Source organism: Balaenoptera musculus, chromosome X (genome assembly GCF_009873245.2).
Source record: "Balaenoptera musculus isolate JJ_BM4_2016_0621 chromosome X, mBalMus1.pri.v3, whole genome shotgun sequence".
NCBI classification, from domain to species: Eukaryota; Metazoa; Chordata; class Mammalia; order Artiodactyla; family Balaenopteridae; genus Balaenoptera; species Balaenoptera musculus.
In genome coordinates this window covers 94270159-94295458 of record NC_045806.1, presented here as the reverse complement: position 1 = coordinate 94295458, position 25300 = coordinate 94270159, and the positions used below count along the sequence as shown (strand labels likewise).

Genomic DNA, 25300 nt, shown 5'->3' with positions numbered 1-25300 from the left:
GGGTGGATAAACTAGTCCCCTCTTTGGCTTTATTGAGCAAGGAGTTTGGCTTCAGGTTGGCAGCAAGACCCCCTCTGCTGCACCCCTACCCCAGCCCATCATGCTCTTCTTCCTCTTCTAGCCTATCAAAACTGCTCTCAGATAAAGACTGGAGGCCGGGCGTACATGGCTGACCCTGGCTTCAAGTATCATCACTCACATGGACACCTGCGTTTTTAATAGGTACCAAATCTTAAAGTAAAAAGGGTGATGCTCTATCAGATAGAATTTCCTGCACCAGACAACAAGTAGAAGACTCCGTGCGTGTGTGCGCATGTGTGTTATTCTGTGGTCTTCTTGCTACTCCAGAAAACCGACCCTCTTGGAAGCATCCACTCCCTAACCACTACAGCCTGTTTCGTTAGGGTTAGATTTTGGCCACCTGTGGGATTTGTGATTCCTTGGGGAAAACACTCTTAAATAGTTCTCATTATTCTCTGTAGTCTCTCAAAAAATGTTGGACTACAGAAGGTTTAATACCAGCCTATTTCTTGTCCATGAAACCTACCGCCTTTGGCCCACTGACTCTTGGAACCACTAGAGCAGCATCGTCAGCAGGGGGCGCAAATCCAGCTCCAATCCAGAGCGGAGTCTTGTGTCTGTCTATGGTCAAAACCAGCTCAAAGATGAAGCTTTGTGCATATGGAGAACTTGTCAAAATGCAGATTCCTGAGCCCCATTGCATACCTACAGAATTAGAATCTTGGGGTTTGGGCCTGGAATCAGCATGTTAATAAGCCCACCCCCAACCCGTTTCTAGGTAAGAGGTCTATGTGACTCTGTATTCATTTCCTAGGGCTGCCATAGCAAAGTACGGCGAACTGGGTAGCTTAAAAGAAATGTATTCTCTCACAGTTCAAGAGGCCAGAAGTCCGAAATGCAGGTGTTGACAGGCCTGGTTCCTTCTGGAGGCTCTAAGAATCTGTTCCATGCCTTGGCTTGTAGCTGCATCACTTCATTCTCTGCCTCCGTCATTATATGGGGTTCTCCTCTGTGCCTTTCGTCTGTGTGCTTGTGTCCAAATCTCCCTCTCCTATCTCTTATAAAGACACCAGCCGTTTGATTTAGGGCCCACCCTAATCCAGGACTACCTCATTTTAACTTGATTACATCTGCAAAGACCCTTTTTCCATATAAGGGCACATTCACAGGTACCAGGTGTTAAGACTTGAACATATCTTTTGAGGGGATACAGTTCAACCCACTACACTCTCGAAATACTAGCCTAGACAAGTAGTTTTCAAACATTTTCGGTAGCGGAGTCTTTCATTAAATGAAATCCTACAGAGACGTAAAACAAACAGACCCAAGCAGAGCTGCCCTAGTTTAAGTGCAGGTCAGGGCCAAAAGCCCCACTTCTTCACACACACACACACACACACACACACACACACACACACACACACACACACACACACACACACACACCCATAACTCCTTGGCCCTGAAGAGCAAGCATAACTGGAAAACCACTGGTCTAGAAGACAGAATGACAGACTCTAATTTGGAGTTTGAGGTGCTAGCCAGCTTGTAGCTAACAGGGTGACCTTGGGCAAGTCATAAGGTCTTTTACAAGCGTCCAGTTATAGAATCACCCTACAACTCAATTTCCTCATCTATAAAATGAAGCTCACAATGCCCACCCCTACCTAATATAGAGGGCTGTTGTGAGGAAGAAATAAGATAAAGCTATATTAAAGTCTTCTGAAACAAAAGTTAATGCTAGACAGAGTTCAATGACTATTATTTTCAGCTTCACTCCATCAGTTTGACTTAGCCTGTCATATTGTGTGGAGAGACCAGCTGGCAAGTGGTGCCCACCACAAGGTACCGCCAGTACGGTGAGAGGGAGAGCCTCTTCTGCTGCCATGACCTCCCATTCATCCCTCCTTGTTCACTGGAGTCTAAGGATTTGAGCAACAGGGAGGTAGAGCTGCTGGCCTCTGCATCAACAGCCCACCCAAGGAATTTTCTTTCTTGGTCACTTGCGTCAACGCAGGCAGGTGGCAAGAGGCTAAGCCAACCTTCTCCCCATGGCCCACCCCTCTGGGCTCTGCCATAATTACTCATTTGTCTGTGGCAGATGGCTCCAAATTAAAATTGGTCTCACAGATGAGCTAGCGAGATTAAGTCTCAACAACACCGATAAGTGTTTGTGTTGAGATTGTAGAAAATCAGCAACAAAGCCCTCCACTTACCCCTTCTCCTATCTGATCCTTGGTCCCAGGGAGAGATGGCACAGTGTAGAGGGGACACTGAGGGCCTAGGAAAAGGTGACTGGTGCAAAAAAAGAGGCCTACAGTGTCTAGCCTATAAATCTCAAGTACTCAACAGGAGAGCAGAAAGTAAAGAACAGAACTGCAAAAGTCACTCTATTTACAGGCAGCCTGGAGTAGTAGAAAGAGCAGAGACTTTGGAGTCTTAGCAGTTTTAGTAGATGTGCTTCCTTGCACCAGTCACTTAATCTCTCCAAACCTCAGTTTCTTCATCTGTAAATGTCAACAATAATGGAGTCTACCTCATAGAGTTCTAGTGAAAATTAAATGAAATAATCCATGTATATTACTTAGAACGGTGCCTGACATAGTGAATACTCAATACATGGGAAGCAGTACTGTTCCTCTTCCTACTAGCTGAAGCCATGCTGATAACTCCTGCTGGCTAATCTCATTTATTCATTTTTAAATATGTATTAAGCACCCACTAGCACGTAGTGGCTAAGAGTTCAGACTGCCTGACCTTAGGAAAGTTGTTTGCCCTGATTGAGCATCAGTTTCCTTATCTGTATAATGGGGTTAATATTACCTACATCATAAGTGGTTGTGAGGTGTAAATGAGAATTATTTTTTAACTTTTGGCATAATTTGTGGCACATAGCATTCAATTATGATACTCATATCATTAGAATTACTACAAAATATTATTAAGTCTTTGTTACCTGAATTGCCCAATATAACAATAGGTATTTATCGCTATAATAATGAGTCACAGCTTTGATTCTGAGTTTCGTTCCAAAGTCAAAGTTCTAGGCCAAAAACATGCGTTGTGTCAATCAAGTCAAGAAAATAAATCAGCCACTTCATTGGAAGAAAATGTCAGAATGACCGCACGGCATCATATTGGCCAAACTGATAAAGTGAATTCTCTCCTCTCCTGTATCTGGGCTGACTTTTTGTAGACACGGCCTACTTCACTCACAGAGCAGAATCATAGGGTTTAGAGATCATTTGGTCTGAAATGACATGTCCAGGGTCGCTCAGCTGAGCTCCAACTGGCACAAATGCTTCCTGTCTCCCGAGCCACTATTTCTACCACCCCACACTGCCTCTGAGGAGTCATCAGAAGCAGTAACGCTTACAACAAAGCAGAAAATCAACAAAGCAGCTACAAGTAGTGTCTATCTAAAACAACTCATTCATAACAAAGTTCCAGCGAATGATTCATTCTGTTTAGTTCTTTTCAATTTTCTAAGTGTGTGTGAGTACTAATCATATGCCTCATGATAAAAATGAAAGATACAGTGAGTGCGCTCAAGACATTTATAGTCTCATGGGGAGAAAAGACACACACAGGCTGTCTAGCCAGTCCACCCCTCTCAGTGGGCCTGGCCTCCTGTGTTCCAAGGGACACAAAAGACCTAAGCTAGTGATGCTTACCTTTCAGAAAGAAAAATATAATTATTTAAACTTGGTCCCAAGTAGACCAAGGGAGCTAGCTGCATAATACTTCACAAGGAAGAGACTATGAAATAATCTCAAAAGCAAGTCACTAAATAAAAACACATGAGGTTTTTTTAGCCATGACTGACCCCCCCTCCCCCTTCAGGGTTCCCACCAGCACAGGGCTTCCTTTCTGTAGCCTCACACTCATGGCTGTATATGGCCCTGACCCACATACACATGTCCAATTAGGGAGTTTCCTGTTCTCCTCTCCTCTGGGTAGGTGGATCTCAGCTGTGTATAACAGCCCCCCTCCTCCTTCACCTCATATGCGCAGTTATCTAGAGGACAGCCATCTTCTGTCTCCTTTTCACCCCAGGCTCCTCATCATATTGGTTTTTTTCAACTTATGGTTCTTGTTGCAAACTCCGTTCAAGTGTGAAATCTCAGTGCAAAACTCAGCACTCTCCTCCCATCTCTCCTTCCAGCTGTCCTATCCCAGAGCACCGAATGTTGCCTTGTACTGATTCCTTTCCATATGCCAACAACAAACGTGGGACAGAAATAGAAAGGTGCAAGGAAATATGTGTCACATTATCCAAAACGTGTGATGTGGACAATATAGAAGGCCACTCTGGTTACAAATAGACAAAGAGCTTTCAGGGGAGGAACATTTGAGAAAAGAAATAAACTTTGAGCTGGAAAGGAAGAAAGAAGGGGACAGGACATTTGTCAGATGGAAGTGAATGAGCAATGACGTGGGTAGTGGGAATGATGGTGGCCTGTTCACGGTAGGTGCTGGAGTGAAGGGCTGGTGGTGAAAGCAATGCCTGGGACTCTTGTTACCCTCATGAGGTTAACCTCATGGAGGAAGGCCCCAGATACCTCACTCAGAGTCAGGACACGGGGTCAGGTGGGCCCTGAGTCTTATCAGAAACAGTAGTTCTTGGGCTCCTGTGCTCATCTGCCCTCCCTCTTTATCCTCTGATCCCAGCTGTAGTAAAGGAGAATGAGCGTATGGCCACTGGCTGAGCAGCTCCTTAGGTGGGACCTTGGTGAACGCCCTCCACTATCCCAGGTGGTTGCTACTGGTCCTCTGATTGGCAGTTGGGGCAGAGAGGACTGATGTGGGATGAAAGAAAGAAGCTGGACCCACTGATCACCCAGGGGCCTTTTGGACAGGTCTGACCCTCAAAAAATATTTGTGAGGAGCTGACCATATTGATCTTTGACTCTCTCTCCTTTTATCTATCTTCTTCCCCAAATGGCACTCTCTCCCTCCTCTCTTCCAGCCCCTCCCCGTACTCACAGGTACAATGCCTGTGTCCCATTTTAATCTCGTTGGTTGACAACTCTCTTGGTTTCCAGGGTATCAAGCCTACCTGGTTCCTCCTCCCTCTCTGCCTCTTAGTCTCTTTTACAAAATCCTTATCTTTTCTCTTGCTTCAATATCGATGCTGTCCAGAGCTCTGTGACTTTTCCTTTTCTAGCCCACTATCTATCAGAAGATCCATAATTTATTTTCAAAATTTCAGAATACATTTTAAATGTACCTCAACCATTGAAATTCCCTGTGTCAAACACTAACAAACACTAAGGTAGCACTTACTATGTGCCAGGCACCACTCTAAGTACATAAACCTATATTAATTTATTCAATATTCACAACCATCCTGTGACGCAGGATATTACATTGGCCAAACAGTTCTTTCGGGTTTTTCTGTACCATCTTATGGACAAACTTGAACGAAATTTTTGGCCAACCCAATACTATTATCCATTCTTACAAATGGGGACATCAAGGCACAAAGAGGTTAAATGACTTTCCCAAGCTCATACAGCTAGTAAGTGGACAAACTGGGATTCAAACCTAGGCAGTCTGGCAGCAGAGTCTGTGTTGTTAATCCTCGTGCCAGCCTCATTTTGCCCTCCAGATCCTCTTCCTCATCCGGTGTATCCTTTCTCAGGTGATGGCACCTTTACCCTTCCATTTATCCTTTCAATTATCTAGATTTGAAACCTTGCAGATGTCTTCATCTTCACTCTCTCCTTCAGCCACCCACACCCAGCTGGATACCAAGTCCCTTTGAATAACTTAATTGAAGTGAGGAGGCAAACATACAATGAGTCGAAGTGTAATGCTGTGAGAGATAAGAAAGTGCTGTATATGTGGGTGCATAGGTATCTGATCACGTCACTCACACGACCACAGTTGCTCCTTATTTCCTATAGAATAGAGTTCAAAATACAGGCACAGGGTTGATAGTTTGAGGAAAGAGGGTTGGTTAATGACCCCTCAAACCATGCTGAATTGTCACTGATAATCGAGCCTGGGCTTGGAAGGATAGTGAAGCCACCAGACAAGACAGGATGAAGGAGGTGTTTTTTTGTATCTGCAGCAAGTCTCTGGAGTCAGAAGGAAAGCCACCTTAGTGAGGGCCATCCCAGATTCAGGGACCTACCGATAAGTGCACACTGTGTTACCTCTGGCAGGATTAAGTGACCCCAATCCAGCAGCTAGTCTCTATTCTAAGAAGTATGTCAGCCCTCTGAAGTCCTCGGTAGAGGGAAGGTAATCAGCACATGACTACCAGGGGCTTGAATGAGGGAAATTTTCCTGGTTCACCTTGCTATCAAGTGGATTGCTATTGCCTGTCCATTAGTAAAGGAGGGCTGCGAGCCAGATATTAAAAAGGCATTGAAAGAACCTTCCAAAGAAATCCAAATCAGAGAAAGAAAAGAAGCCGGCCCCATGACAAATCTCTCGTGAGCCTACCACCTTTGCCTCCTCCCCAAGAAAAGGGGGGTGATGACCCATAACAAATACCTCTGAAGCTGGACAGTGTAATTTCCAAATACCCCTCGGCTCTTCAAGGGCAACCTGGAGTGATTTGATGTTTGTGGCATCATCAGCTCCATTATCTGTATCAGAATAGCGGATAGAACTTTGGGGCTAAAAATGACCTCTAGAAATCCTCCAATCCATATTGTTGTCATCAAATAGGCAGATAGTTGCCTCCCCACCTTCTAGTGGGCCTGCAGAGGGAAGGCCTCTATCCCCACTGAGACACCTGGTGTTTAAGACAGTTTGGGCTTTGTCTACCCAACCAAAATGAATATTTGTCATATTTACTTTCTCCCCTCCCTTATTTCTTAACTCTTAAACTGAGGTATGAAATTATTCAAGTATCAGGGTCCAAGGTCACCACCACCCTTCTCCACATCCATTTGTTTATTTTGGAGTTTTTTCTATAAAAGTAATACTATAAGAATTAAAAGAGTATAAAAGCATGTGAAGAAAAACATCCCATTTCCACTCTCACAAGTCATCACTATTAATGATATAGGTATGTCCTCCTAGGTATTTTCTATGCATATTCAAGCAGAAACAAATATACACAAACACACACACACACAGACATCTCTTCACAAATGTTCTGCAACTTGTTTTATTTTCCTTAGCAATACACTGTGGACATCGTTCCCTGTGAGGATATTTATCTTTATTGTATTCTTTTTAATGACAATACTGTATTATATCATATAAATGTGCCTTATTTATTTAACCCGTCCTCTATTAATGAACATTTAAATTGTTTCAAGGATATTTAGGTCTTGGTTTTTGTTCTTCTAAACAATGCTGTGATTAATATCCTTGTATACATGTCTTTGAACACTTGCGTGATTATTATCTGTAAATTCCTAGTAATAAGATTATGGAATCACAGAGTATGTGCATTATTTATTTATTTTTTTTAATTTTATTTATTTATTTATTTATGGCTGTCTTGGGTCTTCGTTTCTATGCGAGGGCTTTCTCTAGTTGCAGCAAGCGGGGACCACTCTTCATCGCGGTGCGCGGGCCCCTCACTATCGCGGCCTCTTGTTGCGGAGCACAGGCTCCAGACGCGCAGGCTCAGTAATTGTGGCTCACGGGCCCAGCCGCTCTGCGGCATGTGGGATCTTCCCAGACCAGGGCTCGAACCCGTGTCCCCTGCATTGGCAGGCAGATTCTCAACCACTGCGCCACCAGGGAAGCCCCCTTTAATTTTTATATATATTGCCAAACTACTCTCCTACCAACAGTATGTGAAAGTGCCTGTTTCCCACATCCTTGCAATCACAGACTGCAAAAAAAATCAATTTTAAAACACCTTTGTCAATCTGACAGGTAAAAAATACTATCTCATTATTGTTTTACATTTGAATTTCTTTTATTATAAGTGGTATTTCACATCTTTTCATATGATAAGTAATTTGTTTTATTTTTCTGTGAATCAACTGTTAATTTTTTAATTAATTTTTATTGGAGTATAGTTGCTTTACAATGTTCTGTTAGTTTCTGGTGTATAGCAAAGTGAGTCAGCTATACGTATACATGTATCCCCTCTTTTTTGGATATCCTTCCTATTTAGGTCACCACAGAGCATTGAGTAGAGTTCCCTGTGCTATACAGTAGGTTCTCATTAGTTATCTATTGTATACATAGTGGTGTATATATGTCAATCCCAATCTCCCAATTCATCCCACCACTCACTTCCCCCCTTGGTATCCATACATTTGTTCTCTACGTCTGTGTCTCTACTTCTGCTTTGCAAATAAGTTCATATGTATCATTTTTCTAGATTCCACATATAAACAATATTATACGATATTTGTTTTCCTCTTTCTGGCTTACTTCACTATGTATGACAGCCTCTAGGTCCATCCACGTCTCTGCAAATGGCACAATTTCGTTCCTTTTTATGGCTGAGTAATATTCCATTGTACATATGTACCACATCTTCTTTATCCATTCCACTGTTGATGGACATTTAGGTTGCTTCCATATCCTGGCTATTGTAAATAGTGCCGCAATGAACATTGGGGTGCATGCGTCTTTTTGAATTATGGTTTTCTCTGGGTATATGCCCAGAAGTGGGATTGCTGGATCGTATGGTAGTTCTATTTTTAGTTTTTTAAGGAAACCTCCATATTTTTCTCCATAGTGGCTGTATCAATTTACATTCCCACCAACAGTGCAAGAGGGTTCCCTTTTCTCCACACCCTCTCCAGCATTTGTTTGGAGATTTTTTGATGATGGCCATTCTGACTGGTGTGAGGTGATACCTCACTGCAGTTTGGATTTGCATTTCTCTAATGATTAGTGATGTTGAGCATCCTTTCATGTGTTTGTTGGCAATCTGTATATCTTCTTTGGAGAAAGGTCTATTTAAGTCTTCTGCCCATTTTTGGATTGGGTTATTTGTTTTTTTGATATTTAGGTGCATGAGCTGCTTGTAAATTTTGGAGATTAATCCTTTGTCAGTTGCTTCATTTGCAAATATTTTCTCCCATTCTGAGGGTTGTCTTTTGGTCTTGTTTATGTTTTCCTTTGCTGTGCAAAAGCTTTGAAGTTTTATTAGATCCCATTTGTTTATTTCTGTTTTTATTTCCATTTCTCTAGGAGGTGGGTCAAAAAGGATCTTGCTGTGATTTCTGTCATAGAGCGTTCTGCCTATGTTTTCCTCTAAGAGTTTTATAGTGTCCGGTCTTACATTTAGGTCTTTAATCCATTTTGAGTTTATTTTTGTGTATGGTGTTAGGGAGTGTTCTAATTTCATTCTTTTACATGTAGCTGTCCAGTTTTCCCAGCACCACTTACTGAAGAGGCTGTCTTTTCTCCACTGTATCTACTGTTAATTTTTTAACCCATTCTTCTACTAGAATCTTCATCTTTTTCTTACTGTTTGTCTAAACTCTTTGTATATTAAGGTCATTAGCACTTTGTTCATTCTTTAAAAAGGTTCACCCTGATGTATTAAAAAAAACAACGATACCCTGAGTTTTACAGCAAGTCTGGAGCAAAGAGCAAAGTTCACTTGTATTCTAAATCTTTTAACTTTTCTGCATAAAAATACAGGGTTGTTTTAAGTGATGCTTTAAATGTCTTAGTGTCTCTCTCTGATGTAAGAGAGCTTGGGTGAAAGAGTATTCATGCTTCATCATTCTTTTATCTTTAAGTTTCCAGTTTAGTGCTTAAGTATCTGCGTTCGAAGGAAAGAATGTCTATATGGCTGTTTTAGCTAGAGTTTGCCAATGTGTAGACACATTTGTGTCTAAAAACCAAACCTATTTAGTTTGTAACCAACAGTCCCTGGCTGTTATTATGTGGTCATAATTCACAGCTTTTGCTAGCCAAATAGCCTTCCCTTGGACTACTGAGGGGGTACACAGTGGTGAGCCCTGACTTGGCCTTGCTGTCATTAGTTTTCTACCTTCCCTATTGGGAACCTGATTTCTTTCTTCCAGTGTTAAAGTCTCCATCATTTTAATAAGAGACTGCTGATTTCTAAATTAGCTGGTTCCCACTTGTAAACCAGGAAGCCCAACAAGGTGGGCTTGCTTTTTCTGCCGTCATTGCTAAGCTTTTCTGGGTAATAGCTTGTCTGATTAGAATGGAAAGTGTTCTCTGGATCCTGGAGCTTACTTGGGAGAAAATGCCATAGGTCTTATTTGGGGGGAGCTACTCGAATGAGCTAAGCTATCTTTAACTGGAGATCGTTCTTTGGTTATTCCCACTACTTTTTCATTTAAACTACCTAAGAGGAAGCCTGAATTAATAGATTCAACTGAACAGTTCAGGTGGTAGTATCATTTCCATGCCCCTTGGTCTTCAGGATTGGAGAATTCAATCTAGCAACCAGACCGAAGACTATGGTCTAACGAGAACACTGAGCTAGCACTCTCAATCCTGAGCTGCTTCTTTAGAACCAGATTGAAATATTTCCTGAAAGACCCTTGAGCATCCGTAAGTTGGTCAGAGGAGCAAGGACCCACCTTGTACCTAGAGGGAATGAACTGTAAGATAGGAAAGTATTTTTTTAACCGCACCAAGTGGCTTTGTTAGAAAAAAAAACGGTATCACAAAGGATTTAAGAGTTAGCATTGGCACACCCTTCTTCTTGCCAAAAGTGGGTGCAACATTGATGAAGCGACAGTTGTACTACATCTGCCACTTGACCCAGCCCATCAGCGTCTCCTCCTCCTCTCACCACCCCTCCTTTTCATACTTTTTGGCCACTTTGAGAGTCTTGCTTCTCACTTTCCCAGCACAGGCCAGAGTACAATGGACTTTACTTCCAAGCACGTGGCTAGCTACTTCCAGGGTGGTCAAGGTCTCCACCCCACGCTGGCCAAGGGTAGCTTCCATAGGCATGCCTGCCAGGAGCACCATTTGATTTTCCAGGGTGATGCCCTTCAGTGAGCCTCCAAGAGCCTTGATCTGAGTAACTGTCTCCTGGCTAGTCGGCTATAGGGTGTGTAGCTCCTGGACACGAACAAAGAACTGTATGTTGGCTACTGAATCCACTGCAGCCACCACTGCTGCTGCCGCAAAGACGGAGTCAAGAAATAGGAAGGAGTACGTCCTCTTAGCCTGCTGTGTGCCACGTCACTACCTAGGAAAGCATTCTCAATAAAGAATTCCATACTAGAGAGAGCAGCCCAAAGGTGCTGAGGAGGGTTTGATGGGGAAGAAGGAAATGTGGCCACCCAATTTCAAAACCATGATTTCAGCAGTGGAGAGAAATGAAAACTGTTTTGAAATTGTTTTAAAACTACTTTATAAACCCCCATTAAATAGGTACTGTGCCTGACACATAATTGGTTTAGTAGAGAGGCAAGAATACAGAGCCCCAGTATATATAGAAACCACAGGGGAGTTCACTAATAACTCCACAGGGAGTGATGCCATTGATGCATTTCTAGAATAAAACCTCTGGAGTTCTGGTGGGTATCTGTTTGGCTGTGGTCCACTTAATCATAGAATCATCAGGATTAATTGAAACATAGTGGCAATCTAGTCATTCTTCTGTCACTGAAACCAATCCAAGGCATAGTAATCTCTAGCCTCTGAAAGAGTTCAACACCCCCATGTTAATTTGATGGAACAGAAACTTGGCAAGGTATGAAAGAAGACCCAACACAATTCTGTGCAAGTGTCAGTTGCCCCAAATTCTCAAATGTGTGTCTGGGGCCTCCAGAGAGTCTCGAGTTCATGAACGAACAGTATCATGAGACCACAGATGAAGGAGAGTTTGCTGGAAGCTAAGCCTCCTCCTTGCATACCTGATCAACTTTGCTGCTCTTTTCTGACAAGAGACAAACAATCCCCTGTGTCTATGGAGCCCTCTAAGAGCTGGGTGCTGTTTCCTCCCCAACTAGAAATCGGGGGTAGAATAACCAAGCCTCTGGGAGCCTCGATCACTACCACTCTTGCAACTTTTCGTCACTCTTTGAGATTCTTAACCCCTATTGACTGAATATGAAGGAGAAAATTAAGCAGTAGTGAATTTAGTTTGGAACTCTGTCCCTTCCAAGGCCTCCTTTCTATTAGCCCTGGCCTGCATTCCTGAAAAGGTGCTACAGAGGAAAAGACTTCCTTGCAGCACTAAGGTATCTGGTTACATGTGTCTTTCAAAGGGAGGGAAGTGTTTTGCAAGTGGGTGAAAGGTCATTTTTACGTTGAAAATATCTTTGCCTTTCCAAGTTTCAGATTTGGGGCATGTTTGACTTCAGGGAAATAAGGACAAGACAGCTGATGTTTTCCTAATTCAGCAGTGAGCAGCACATAGCTTACTGTTCTCAAGGGAAGATAGCAGCCCACACTCTTAGCATGCAAGCATACTGGGAGAAAAAGAGGCAAGAGGCAGTAGCAGTAGGATTAGAAACCCAGAGTAGCTCTCCCTTCTCCCGTCTCCAGCCAGAGGCAACCAATCTCCTGCTCCTTTCCTTTAACACTTGGTCTGTTCTGACAAGAACAAAAGGCAATCCGTTTGAGAAGGCACGATTGACAACACAGCTGCCAGTGCAAAGCAATACAATTAAAAGTAATGTGTGAAAGAGGGAGAAATTATGGGGGAGGGGCATTTTTCTTAAGTTTTTCCTCTCGGAATGTAATAGAGGGAAAATATATGAGTAAATGCACTACAGTACATGGATATTAGTAAACTTTGTCAAAGACTGTGTTTGGAAAAAACCTTGCTTGCCGTTGATGATGTCCACATGATACTCACAGTTTCAATCACAAAATGATTTAAGCTACTTTTCCTGTCAATCAAAAGTTATGTATTCTTTTTTAAATATGCCCCCATTTATTACTATGAGCCAGGAATTTAATCCTGGCTGTCGAATACCAAAAAATCAACTTCTCATTATGATGTGTGCTGTCATGGTGCCTGCTTTTCTGCTAAAGAAGAAAGAGTCCTACTGAGACGTCTGTGCTAGCTCAGCTTAAGCTTCTTGGCATTGCCCAGGCTCAAGCTTCTTTTCTCAAAGGCTTCCCAGCTCTAGCCAAGCCCTGCTGCAGAGCAAGGGGCTCCTTGTTGCATGGGTGTTTCTGAGAGAAGCCACTCAGAAATTCCAGGTACAGAGAGTTCAAGAAGAAAGAACCTAAATACAAAATTCCCCCAAGGTGCCTCCAGCAGTACCAACCAATAAAACAAGTTTCCTGCCATGAGTGTTCATTGTCGGTTTGTCTCATGTTTTCCCAAAACATCCATAACTCATGGAGTTTCCATTCTGACGATAACCAAGGCAGCTAACTATGTTACTTCCATGAGATGCATGTGCCTTGGCCCCTTTTCAGTGGTGCTGAAGATAATAGAATCATAGCACCATGCCATGGAAAGGTCATCTCCATAATGACCTGCCCAGTTTCCTGCCACTGTAGCCCTTCAGTACCACCACCCCCAGATGAAGACCCTTCATTCCCATGGGTGACTCTTCTAGTACAGGCTCTGGGACTAATCCTGTTCCTAGTCACAGAGACTCTCAGAACTGGAGGCCAGCAGCTCAGCACTTCAGTATCCAGTCAGCCAAGCTGCTGGTGTCCTCTGAATCTTGTATTTTTGGTAGCTATGCCTGAGCCCTTGCCTTGCTGCCATGTAACCAAGCCTCTGCTTTACATTCTACTTTAATGGTTCTAAACTGTGGGCAATTTTGCACCCCAGGAGGACCGTTTGGCAATGTCTAGAGATGTTTTTGGCAACCAGCAAGGCCAGATATGCAAAATTCAACCCTGCAGATAGATGCTTTACCTCTATTTGGAGACTTCGAAAATGGAAGATAGTTGATGACCTTATAATATTTCCTTTGCTGAAAAGATCAAGGATAGTCATGTAAAGAAAAATTAACTTCCTCCCTCCTCAGGGACTATGCCCACATTATAAATAGCTGTTGACAATCCCACTACTGGTCATATACCCAGAGAAGACCGTAACTCAAAAAGACATATGCACCCCATTGTTCATTGCAACACTATTTACAATAGCCAGGTCATGGAAGCAACCTAAATGCCCATAGACAGATGAATGGATAAAGAAGATGTGGTACAATATATACAATGGAATATTACTCAGCCATAAAAAGGAACGAAATTGGGTCATTTGTAGAGATGTGGATGGACCTAGAGACTGTCACACAGAGTGAAGTAAGTCAGAAAGAAAAAAACAAATATCGTATACTAACACATATATGTGGAACCTAGAAAAATGGTACAGATGAACCGGTTTGCCAGGCAGAAATAGAGACACAGATGTAGAGAACAAACATATAGACACCAAGGTGGGAAAGGGGGAGGTGGGATGAATTGGGATATTGGGATTGACATATATACACTAACTAATATGTATAAAATAGATAACTAATGAGAAAAAAAGTCTAACAATTTTTAATTGTGTTTAAAGAATAAAATAAATAAATAAATAAATAAATAGCTGTTGAGCAGTAGTATTCTACTTCTGGAGGTTGGTGCCAGTTGCCTGGCTTGCCTCGGGTGTGGATAACTGAGAGAAGCAGGAAGGTGGGGCTCAATAATTGCTTCATGAATGTGACACGGTCTCCTCTCTCAAGCTCGTCCTCCAATCATATAACGCTTCAGTCCGATGCCTGCATATAAACTGAGCAACTTTAAAACAAAACATCATTTGGCATGTGTACGGAGCATGAGATGAAAATCATGATTGGCAAAGGGAATACTCTTGACATTATTTAACATGAATTCTGCTTCTAGATTTCTGGTCTGGTTTTCTTTATACCTTTCTAAAAGGTCTCTTACCTACCACTAGCTGACTTTAGGTCATTTTCTTTATTCGAGTTTATCCCACACAGCTTTTGAGAATAATGGTGAAAATTACCCTTTTATAATCCTTTACACTCTGAGAACCAATTGAGCTTAATTTGTATCACTCAAGCTCTTCTAGGCCTAAACCGGGTCTCCTGGTGATACCTACCAATTTTCAATTTATGGCAATGAACATACTTTTCAATTCTATGGCTATGAACTACTTAAAACAAAAGAGAGGTTCCCGACTCCTCTTTTTGCATGAAAGACCCTCTTTTTGTTCATTCTGATCTTGTGTTGCTGGCAGATGTGCTCCTATCAAGATCGTTACCCACTGGAAAAAATATAAAATAATAGACCTTTATTTGTATTGAATCCTGCGATATATCTGATGTCAATCGGGTTACCCTAGCCCTCACATGGTCCTGTGCCCTGGTTGGATCACCAAGGTTTCTGCACCTGGGTTCTCAGCACTTTCCAGAAATCTCTATCAAACTCCCACTAGTCAGGTGATAAGCAATGACATGGAAAACTCTAAATCAGCTTGGCAGCGTCCTCTTTCCAGTAAAGCAATCTACAAGAGAAATTTAATTTAAAAATTACATGATGACCTATAAAAAAATGAATCAAGAACAGTGGCTTTCCTAAACAGCTATATGTTTCAAACTCCACCAGGGGGCTACCTGCAAAGCTAACTACACTCACATTGGCACACTGGGGCTCCATTCCTCTGTGCAGCCCTAGAGACACAACGACCAGACCTTTACTTCTGACATTTTTCCCATCTCCGTAATAACCTATATCCTCTGATTTATTGTTTTTCAACTCATTGCATCATTTTCACAATTTCCTGGGAAATGGCATATCTTAACAGTACAAAGGAATCCTTCAGAGAGGGTTGGCTCCCTAAAAGCTACCCGTAACGTATCTCCTTCCTACCTTGGTTTCTTTTACCTCTTCCGTTATTTCCAATAACCATCCAAACACTCACCTTACTTTTGGAGTTGATGGCCTCACCATTCATTATAACCAGTATTTTGCAAAAGAAAATGTATGGAATGGTTCACTTAATTCTTTGTGACAATCTAGATTTGAGAAAGATGGCTTTCCAGGTTTCCTACAACTAGAACTCTGAAATTATAAACTCTCACAACCTATGGAGTTAGCTATGTATTATTTTTTCATAGATTTAGCTGCTGTCTTTTGAAAAATTAAGAGCCCCCATCTGATGAGAAATCAAGAATGGTTTTGTGGGCTCCCAAACCTTGAGCAATACTATATAATGTTTATCTGGGTTTAAGGTAGAACATTACCTGATGAGGTTAATTAATATCCAATATAACCTGTGATTTAATATGTCTGAATATTCAATGTTGGGATTGTAGATTTGTTTGTTGATGTAATAAATCAAATGGTTGGTCTTTTGTTGGTTGGAGGTGAAGTAGTATAGTGGTTAACAGGACAGGCTTTGGAGCCAAACTGCCTGGGTCCAAGTTCTGGTCACCCTACTTCCTAGCCATGTGACCTTGGACAAGGCACTAAGCTTCTCTATGGCTGAGTTTCCTCAGGTGTAAAGTGAGGATAATTATTATGCCTATAGCACAGAGCCACGGTGAGGACTAAATGAGATACTCCAGCATGGTACCTAGCATATGGAAAGTGCTCAATAACCAGTAGCCATTTGTATTATATTCACCACTGCTAATCAGGCTAATGCTGGCCATTGTTACATACATTATTTATTTTTACATGTAAATATTGACTTTTTTAAAACATCAGGTGCATTCTGTGACATTGCCCGCAAATAAGTTTTGTCCATTTTAGTCTTCCAATCTAAATTATATACACTTTGACCTTGAAATCAGCTGAGATGATCCAGGGAATTCTGATTATAATGGTTCTCTTTTTACCATAGTCTGGGAAACAAATTATTTCCCATCTGACACCAATGGCTGCTCCAAAGTATCTCATGCATCACCACTACTAGCTAACTGACCTTGTAGGTACAGCAGAGTGGGCAGCTGGTCATGTGACGTGATTAGATGCTAGCGTTCTTCATTTCTGAGTAATACAGAGAAATGAAATTCATTTCCAACAGTCCCTTGGACTGCTGAAAAAGATTGAACATTGATTTTTATCTGGCATGTTAGGGTGGGGAAGAGGAGACTCAGTAGGTGGAAAAGAGGTATTGCAATTTCACTAAATCTTGGCACAAGATGGGAGATTCATTTCCAACATGATGCTATCAGGCTAGCTGTGTGAGGAAGTACCACTCGGAGAGGTTCAGCCTATGACCAGACAGCATTGTGGGTATGAATGAGGTGGTTCCTGATAAGGGTCTGCCCATTAATTACAAATGGGGGGTTTAATTTCAGAAGCCTGTGATAAACTCCAGCAAGTGCGCCTGCCTAAAGCTGGTAACAATAGGGTTCAGGAGAATTCCAATTAGCAGATTGTGTGCAGTGATGAGGTTAATGGAAATGAATGTATCATTCGGGCCCCTTGAGAACAGTAACCTTGCAAAAGCCCTAGCCAGTCCTGGGAGTGGAAGTAGAGCATCATCTGTTCCTCTGTTGTGTCCTCTGGCAGTGGAATTTAGCTGAAAATATGAAGAAGCGGGCTTTCGCTCAGTGTTCACTGTACTGCAGGTGTTTTATGCGATGAGCTCTGAGCCGAGTGACTCTGTCTCATGTTCATTAATCCAGAAGGATCCTAGCATATAATGTCAGCTTTTCAACAGGGAGACCTACGGCAGATCCAGGAGCAAACTCATTAGGGCCTGAATGCAAAGCCCCAGGAAGAGGCAGGCAATGTAACTTCTTTAGTGGCCATGCCCTAAGCCCACATCATTGCAAATTTAAAAATTCAATCAAGTCGGTTCATGTACCAGGTTTGTTTAGAAGTACAGTTGTAGATAATATGAACCAAATCTAATTTCTTGGTGTGTTGATTTCCTTCCCTTTTCTCCCCCTACCCCCACCCTTTTTTACCTTTTAAAAAAACATGATTTTTAATGGGAAGCTCAAGATCGTTCAGTATAATTTTGGAGTTCAAAGCGAAGGCAAAACTTGATAAGAAAAGAATAAAATTCAGTTTTCCACCTGTCCTCGATCTGAACACAAAATGGCTGTTGAAGGATAATTTAAAAATAAAAAAAGTTAAATCCTGATCCTCATGCAAATTTAAAGTTAACACAAGTGGACACATGTCTAAGATTTTATTTCACTCATTAATTAATTAGTGAGGAAACCAGGAGGCCAGAAGTCTGCAAACTATGACCTGCAAACCAAATCCAGCCTGTCACCTGTTTTTGTGAATAAATTTTATGGAGTACAGCCACACCCATTCCTTTTCATATTGCCTTTGACTGCTTTCTTGCTACAGTGGCAGCGTTGTAAGGTCCACAAAGCCTAACATATTTACCATCCAGCATTTTACTGAAAAAGTTTGCTAACCCCTGATATAGGCCATCAGGAATGCTGAAAGAAATTTACAAATAGATGCAAAGAAATTTGCATATAGATGCACAAGTCAATCGCATTTTGCCAGGCAAGAAATATTTTCATTACAATTTGCAGAGTTGTAAAACAACTCAAAGATAATCAAAGGCTTGGATAATCTAGAAAATATAATAGACCTGGACTGTTAAACCAGTTGTGTGAACAGAAACTCAAGACTAGGGATCCAGGGAGAAATCTTGTTTTACGAACTAGGGCACAGGTAGGGAAGAAGCTGGAATTCAGAAACTATTCAAAAGGGGAAAGTACCCTAATGCAGAGCCTTAAAGATTGGAATTTGGAATGGAAGAGGCTGAGGCTGGTCATTTGGGTACTTCCTACCTCAAGTCTCGGTTGCTCTGGAAACTGGGGCTGGGCTGAGTCCTTGGGGTAGACCGTGCGGGAGCCAAGGTGGGCAGAGGCTGACCCCGTACACTCTCTTGGTTTCAACCTACTGTTATAGGCTGAAGACTGTCACATCTATTGATACATTTTCAGCCCTGACCTTTTTCCTTCAACATTCATGCTAGAGTTATACAATTTCCTGCTACTGTCCCAATAGGTACTTCAAACTCAACATGTCTAAAATTGAACTTCCTTTAAACCCTAAACCTGCTCTTCCTCCTGTATTCACTATCTCCAACGGTGACACCACCATTCAATCAGGCATGCAATACAGAAAACTGACATCCTTGATTTCTTCTCCCTGCAGTACTACCTGACACATCCAATGAATGTCTTAAATCTGTTCCTTTCTATCTCTAGAATCATTGTCTAGTTTAAGATCTTGCCATCTTTTCACCTGGACTATTGATATCTTTTAAGTAGTTTCATCTTTCTGAAACTCATCCAGTGGTGTGCTGGGGCTGGCTTACACCAGCTGGTGAGAACTGGCTGTGTGCATCTCTTCCCAGCTCTGTGTTCCAGGGTGTCATATTGGTAGCTTGAAATTGGCCACAGTGGGAGTATTTACACCACAGAAATTGGCAAACACTACAAATCAAGGTTTTTGTTTTTGTTTTGTTTTGTTTAATGGAAAGCTGCTTGTTAAACATTTATCAGCACATATACCACTGCCAATTCCCCACACATTGGCCAAACTGATCTTTGTAAAACACTTGTTCAACCACACTACTCTCCTGATTAAAATTCTTCAGTGGCTCCCTATGGCCAACAGATCACATTAAGTTCCTTCTCACGGCATGTGAGGCCTTTTATTATCTGGCCCCTGCCTAAATGTCCAGCTTCTTCTCCCATTCCTCCTAGCAACTTCTGTGCTAGTTCAAAGGTCACACAGTGGCTCACTCAAGCCTCAATTGCCTCATATATGTACTTTGTTTGGCATGCACACTATCTTTAACTTTTTTGAGCCAACATTGAAGACTTTAGGAAATTCTACCTCCAAATCCATATTTCTGACTTTTCTTGAAAAATTACAACACTGGGTCCTCATTCATGCATATAACAGCAATTTGATCGCAGCAAGGAGCTGAGCAGCAGATGCCCCCTTTGAGAGGGTACGTGCTCCGCAGCTCACCAACTCCTACCATTTATTCATCCAAATTATGCATATGTACCCACATTTAGCTTTTACTTCTGTTACCTGTTATCTGTTTGGCCCCTGTTGTAGACCATATTACAAAGTCCTGATTATTATCAGAAAGCTCTGACCCTAATTATAGACTCTTTCTTTACCGTGGCTGTCCTGATGATTGCCCATGGTCCTGGCACAGTCTAGGAAGGGAGGAACAGCAGGATGAGGGGAAGAAGCAGAGGGGGGAAGAGGAGTAGAAATATGTAGTCTTTGGGTCAGAGTCTCCATCTTGGAGCAATAGCATTGTGGACATGACAAGCAGGGACTGTCCTGGGTTTTTGTGACCTCGAGGTATTCCCTATAGAGACCATTTGCTAACCTTCCTGAGAGTCTTAGAATGTCTACCTTCTCAGCTAGACATGGAAAGGAAAGACCCAAGGACACTAGCTCACACGGACTCCAGTTGTGTGGATCCAGGCTTCTAAACAAGAGCCAGAGTCTTAATTTGAGAATAAGAACCAATTCCTTTTAGCTGAGTGCCTGCTGTGTGTCTAGCACTGTGCTAGATGCTATGGGGAAAACAAGAGCAGACTAAGACAACCCTGCCTTCACAGAGCTCACAGCCTGATTGAAGAAGCAAGAAATACATATACGAAATAATTAGAAACTAATATAAGCCTGCATCAGAAGAGTGACATCTTGGATATAACCTAGTGCCCACAACATCTGGGTGGTCAGTAAGGGGTGGGATCAAGTTAAGGGGAGATCTACGGAAGAAGTCAGGGCTTACAGTGGCCCTTCAGTGGCAGTGAAGTGGGGATCCACCCAGGATATGCCACAAGGATATACATACAGAGAGCAGTGAATGAGGTGGGTGTGGCAATCTGTGAATGGTAAGGCTGACTGGAGGAGAAAAGGTGGTCTTGGTAGGAGGACACGGTTGGTCACTGCCGACCAGTTTCTTTTGAAAAGATTTACTCTCTGGTGTCATGTATCCAGAAAGACAAATGGAGAATCAGAGGCTCCTTGTTGAGCACCAAGTCAAAGACAACAGAATCAGATGGCTCTGGAAAGCATGTCATACTCTAGGCATAGACGGCAACCTTTCAGCTCCATGACACAAACGGGGCTGAGCATTATTCACCAGTACCATTGTGTGTCTTGGACAGGGCTGTCAGCATTGACATAGAGGGGAAGAAAGAAAGAGTAGGAAAAGAAAGAGCAAGGAAATGGGTAGAGAGAGCGGACAGGAAGAGCATCATGGTAGGCAGCAGACATGTACCTCCAGTGTAACCCAGGGGATCCTGTGCCATAAGCCATCTTCCCTCCACCCCCCACCTCCGCCTCTAGATCATGACAGAGATTAAGAAATGCCCCTGCCCACCGAGGAGGAGCAGATTCTGGATCTGAGCTCCTTTCTTCCCAGGCAGACTATGATACATTGCTCACTTGCCATCTCTCCCACCTCTAGGCTTTATGCCGGTTGTTGTGTTTATGTTCATTACCAGGCCCACTCAGACCTACTTCTTCCTTAGCCTGCAGGTTTATGTTAATTTCTGAGATGATTCTTTCCTGTGTCCGATTTACTTTATGAGCCAGTTGCTCACTTCCTGCTGCTTGTTTGTAGCGGCTCCCTCTAAATGTTTAACAATGTTTACTCGCTGCTCCACCCAAGCAATTGATGACCAGTGTGTAGCGAACTCTCAACTATTCAGGGGCTGATGTAACCACTCCGTGAAGGAAACAGATTTCTTGCAAACTTCTCCACTTTCTTCTCCTCCACCTTTTTCCCACTCCCTGTTTTCTGGCCACTTCCCTGCTTGGGAATCCCTCATCCAAGTTGGGAAGGAGGCAAAGATGATGAAAACCGTAGCTCGTCCTTCTGTCAATTCGCCAGCAACTGTGGGTTTCCAAAATAATTTTTTTAAGAGCAAAAAGAAACTAGCGATTAAAACAGTATTTGTCTATTCCATGAGAATCTCCATCATCCACGTTCTGTTCTCTCCAGTTAAACTGAGTATTTGGAGCTTTTTAAAAAAATGTATTAAGATCAATATTTCACAATCTCCTGGAATTTTATCCATGCTTTTAATCCTCAGCTCCACCCCTCCATGAAGACTCTTCGGACTATTCCAGTTCTCCTCATTGTCTAGCTCCAGATTCTAGCACACTGAGATTCTTCTGTTGGGTGTAGCATGTCCCAAAAGACACATTTTAAAGTCAAAAGATTTTTTTTTAATTCATTGATCAGAGTCTGCACACTCACCCAAAAGTGTATGCTCCTGAACACCCAGAGAACCCCATACCTTTCACCTATAGCTGCTATTTACACCAAGCATCACATCATGGACATACCAATTTTTTTTCTTTTTTGAGTGTCAAGAGTCAATTGTTTGTGTATTTGTTACAGAGTTCAAACTCCACAGCTGAAAGTGAGCCAGTCCTTATTTGCATAATATTTATCTTGGAACAAAGTTTAGAAATAGAAACTTGAACATAACCAATTTTATCAGAGGTCTTTTTGCTATTGGTAACCTCAAGCCTGGAGGTCCTCATTTACAGAGTAATTCTTCCTGACAATAACAGATTCTCTCTACCTTGCTGGGATCTACAGGAAGTTGGAGGAACACTGTCTGGCTTTGGTCTTTGGTCCCCTGAAGTTACAGTGTCACAATTTGGGGATATCTTCTCTTCAGCCCCCAGGGCTTGATTTAGTGGCATGGGCTTTAAGATTACTGGTTGTCTTTAGCCTTTCAAACAAATATTTCTGCAGTCTCTACTGCTCATTTGGAACTGAACACATACTCCTACTTACCAATTTATAGAAGTCTGATATACCCAACCAGATTCCAGGAAAAATGCCCTTTACTTCTCTGTACCACCCCTCATTGTGCCTCAGACAGAACTGGCATAATTTAAGGGCCAAGCTCCAGAGTCATATTGTCTGAGTTTGAATCTTGGCTCTGCACCTAAAGCTGAGTAACCTTAGGCATGTTCTTTAAACTCTGTGTGCTTCAGCTTCTTCATTTGGGGAGAATATTTACCTCACGAGGTTGTTGTGGGGATTAAATGAGTAAATATATGTAAAGTGCTGTATGCCTGGTGTAAAGTAAGCATTTCACAACTAGCTATTCTGATAAGGAGAAGAATTGACCAAAAAACTGGTGACCCCAGTTCCTGAATCATTAACATTTGATGAGCTCTATGCTCCAAGCCTTAATCCTGCCCTTTTATGTTTTTTTCATTTTCTTATACTTAGGTCCCCACTCTGATGATGGACACCCAGTTCTCTGAGTTCACACCGGACATTACTCCCATCATGCTTGCTGCCCACACCAACAACTACGAAATCATCAAATTGCTCGTCCAAAAACGGGTCACTATCCCCCGGCCCCACCAGATCCGCTGCAACTGTGTGGAGTGTGTGTCCAGTTCAGAGGTAGACAGCCTGCGCCACTCCCGCTCCCGGTTGAACATCTATAAAGCGCTGGCAAGCCCCTCACTCATTGCCTTATCAAGCGAAGACCCCATCCTAACTGCCTTCCGCCTGGGCTGGGAGCTCAAGGAGCTCAGCAAGATGGAGAATGAGTTCAAGGCTGAGTATGAGGAGCTCTCCCAGCAGTGCAAGCTCTTTGCCAAAGACCTGCTGGACCAGGCTCGGAGCTCCCGGGAACTGGAGATCATCCTCAACCATCGAGATGACCACAGTGAAGAGCTTGACCCTCAAAAGTACCATGACCTAGCCAAGCTGAAGGTGGCTATCAAATACCATCAGAAAGAGGTAAGCTGAGCTCTTCTCTGCTTTGGGGGAAGCTTAATCCCTCCAGAGTCCAGAGCAGGGGACCAAGAGTCAGCATTTTCCTACCACTTAGCTCTCCACCAAACAAATGGTTAGACAGGCTTCAAAAACAGTGAGGCCCATATTTATCTAAGGCACATACAACCTCTGCGTATTTTCTTTATGGCCAGAGAAGTAGGGAAAAATCTGATTCTATGATGGGAAAGCACTCATTCATTGAACGAATGCTTATTTAGCACTGTTTTAGGGGTTTGGGATACAGAAAACAAGTACAACCCTGCCTTCACGGAGCTTACAAGCTAGTGGTGGACAGTAAGTAAATGATCACATTAGTGAATACATAATTACAAACTAACATAAGGGCTCTGAGGAAGAACTTCTGAGAACACATAAAAAGGATCCTACCCTATATACTGGGGCCATGGCAATAGTGATCACAAAGGGCTTGCTGTCTGGATGTTGGTAGTTGTTGACAGAACTAAGTCCTTGGTAGCCCCTCAGCAAGAAAGCTGAGACATACATTTGAAAGATGGAGTCACACAGAGGGTGTGTGGTTCTCCAGAAGGCTGAGCGCCATCTGCGATGGTGTGACTTCCAACCTGTTAGGGTTCACCTCTTTGAGGGAGGTCAGGTCAAGCAGATCACAGCAGGAGAGGCTTTGCTTTCCAGCTTGGCCACGGTCACAATCTAGCCAGTGCTGTTCTATGCCATCTTCTTTTTTTTTTTTTTTATAAAGAAGCAGGCAGGTCTCACTCGACAGGAGACTGACTTCCTGTAGCCCTTTTTTTTTTTTTTTTAATTTAGTTTTGGCTGTGTTTGGGTCTTCGTTTCTGTGTGAGGGCTTTCTCTAGTTGCGGCAAGCGGGGGCCACTCTTCATCGCGGTGCGCGGGCCTCTCACTGTCGCGGCCTCTCTTGTTGTGGAGCACAGGCTCCAGACGTGCAGGCTCAGTAGTTGTGGCTCACGGGCCTAGTTGCTCCGCGGCATGTGGGATCTTCCCAGACCAGGGCTCGAACCCGTGTCCCCTGCATTGGCAGGCAGATTCTCAACCACTGCGCCACCAGGGAAGCCCTGTTCTATGCCATCTTATCAAACAATTTGGGGGAACCTTCTAGCAGGCCTCATTTAGCTCTTTAAGGAGGAAGCATGGTAGAAAGAGCAGGGACTTTGGAGCCAGAGCAACTGAGGATGGAATAGCCTTCAGCTGTACGACCTGAAGAAAGTCCCTCAAATTTCAGGACATTAGTCTTCTCATAAAATGGAGATGACAATAGTTCCTCCATTTCATAGAACTATTATGAAAATAAATGTACTTTAATGTCCATTTCCAATGCTCTCTTCCAATGCTACCTGGAGTCAGATTCAAATGGGTTGAACCGAGAAGTGCTTGCTGTCTGAAGGGCAACGAGCAGCGCCATCCCTTCATGGGTCCAGGCTCTGAGGCAAATCACATGTGTGCTCACCTGGTCCCTTTCTCTCAGACAAGAAAAAAATACTATCCCTCTGAAATGAGGCAGAAATGAGTACTGGGGCAACCTCGAAGGGGATAAAATATGACAGAAGAGCAACATGGAGATTTAACGGCTCCATGGGGGAGATGGTAAATGGATAGACCCACCCCTGAGTCTCCTTATCCTGATTTTGCAACTACTTGCTTTAAGTAATTTCA

The 25300-nt window shown here is 42.8% G+C and overlaps 1 protein-coding gene and 1 pseudogene across 1 annotated transcript in view; one reads left to right on the top strand and one right to left on the bottom strand.

The window, feature by feature from the left end:
- The window catches only part of TRPC5 (transient receptor potential cation channel subfamily C member 5), a 138480-nt gene that overhangs the window by 3654 nt on the left and 109526 nt on the right, over positions 1 to 25300 (top strand). The window contains exon 2 of the mRNA XM_036839958.1: positions 23093 to 23614. Coding sequence (XP_036695853.1) covers positions 23093 to 23614 — 522 coding nt within the window. The remainder of the gene's footprint in view (positions 1 to 23092; positions 23615 to 25300) is intronic.
- Positions 524 to 15826, bottom strand: LOC118888913 (annotated as a pseudogene).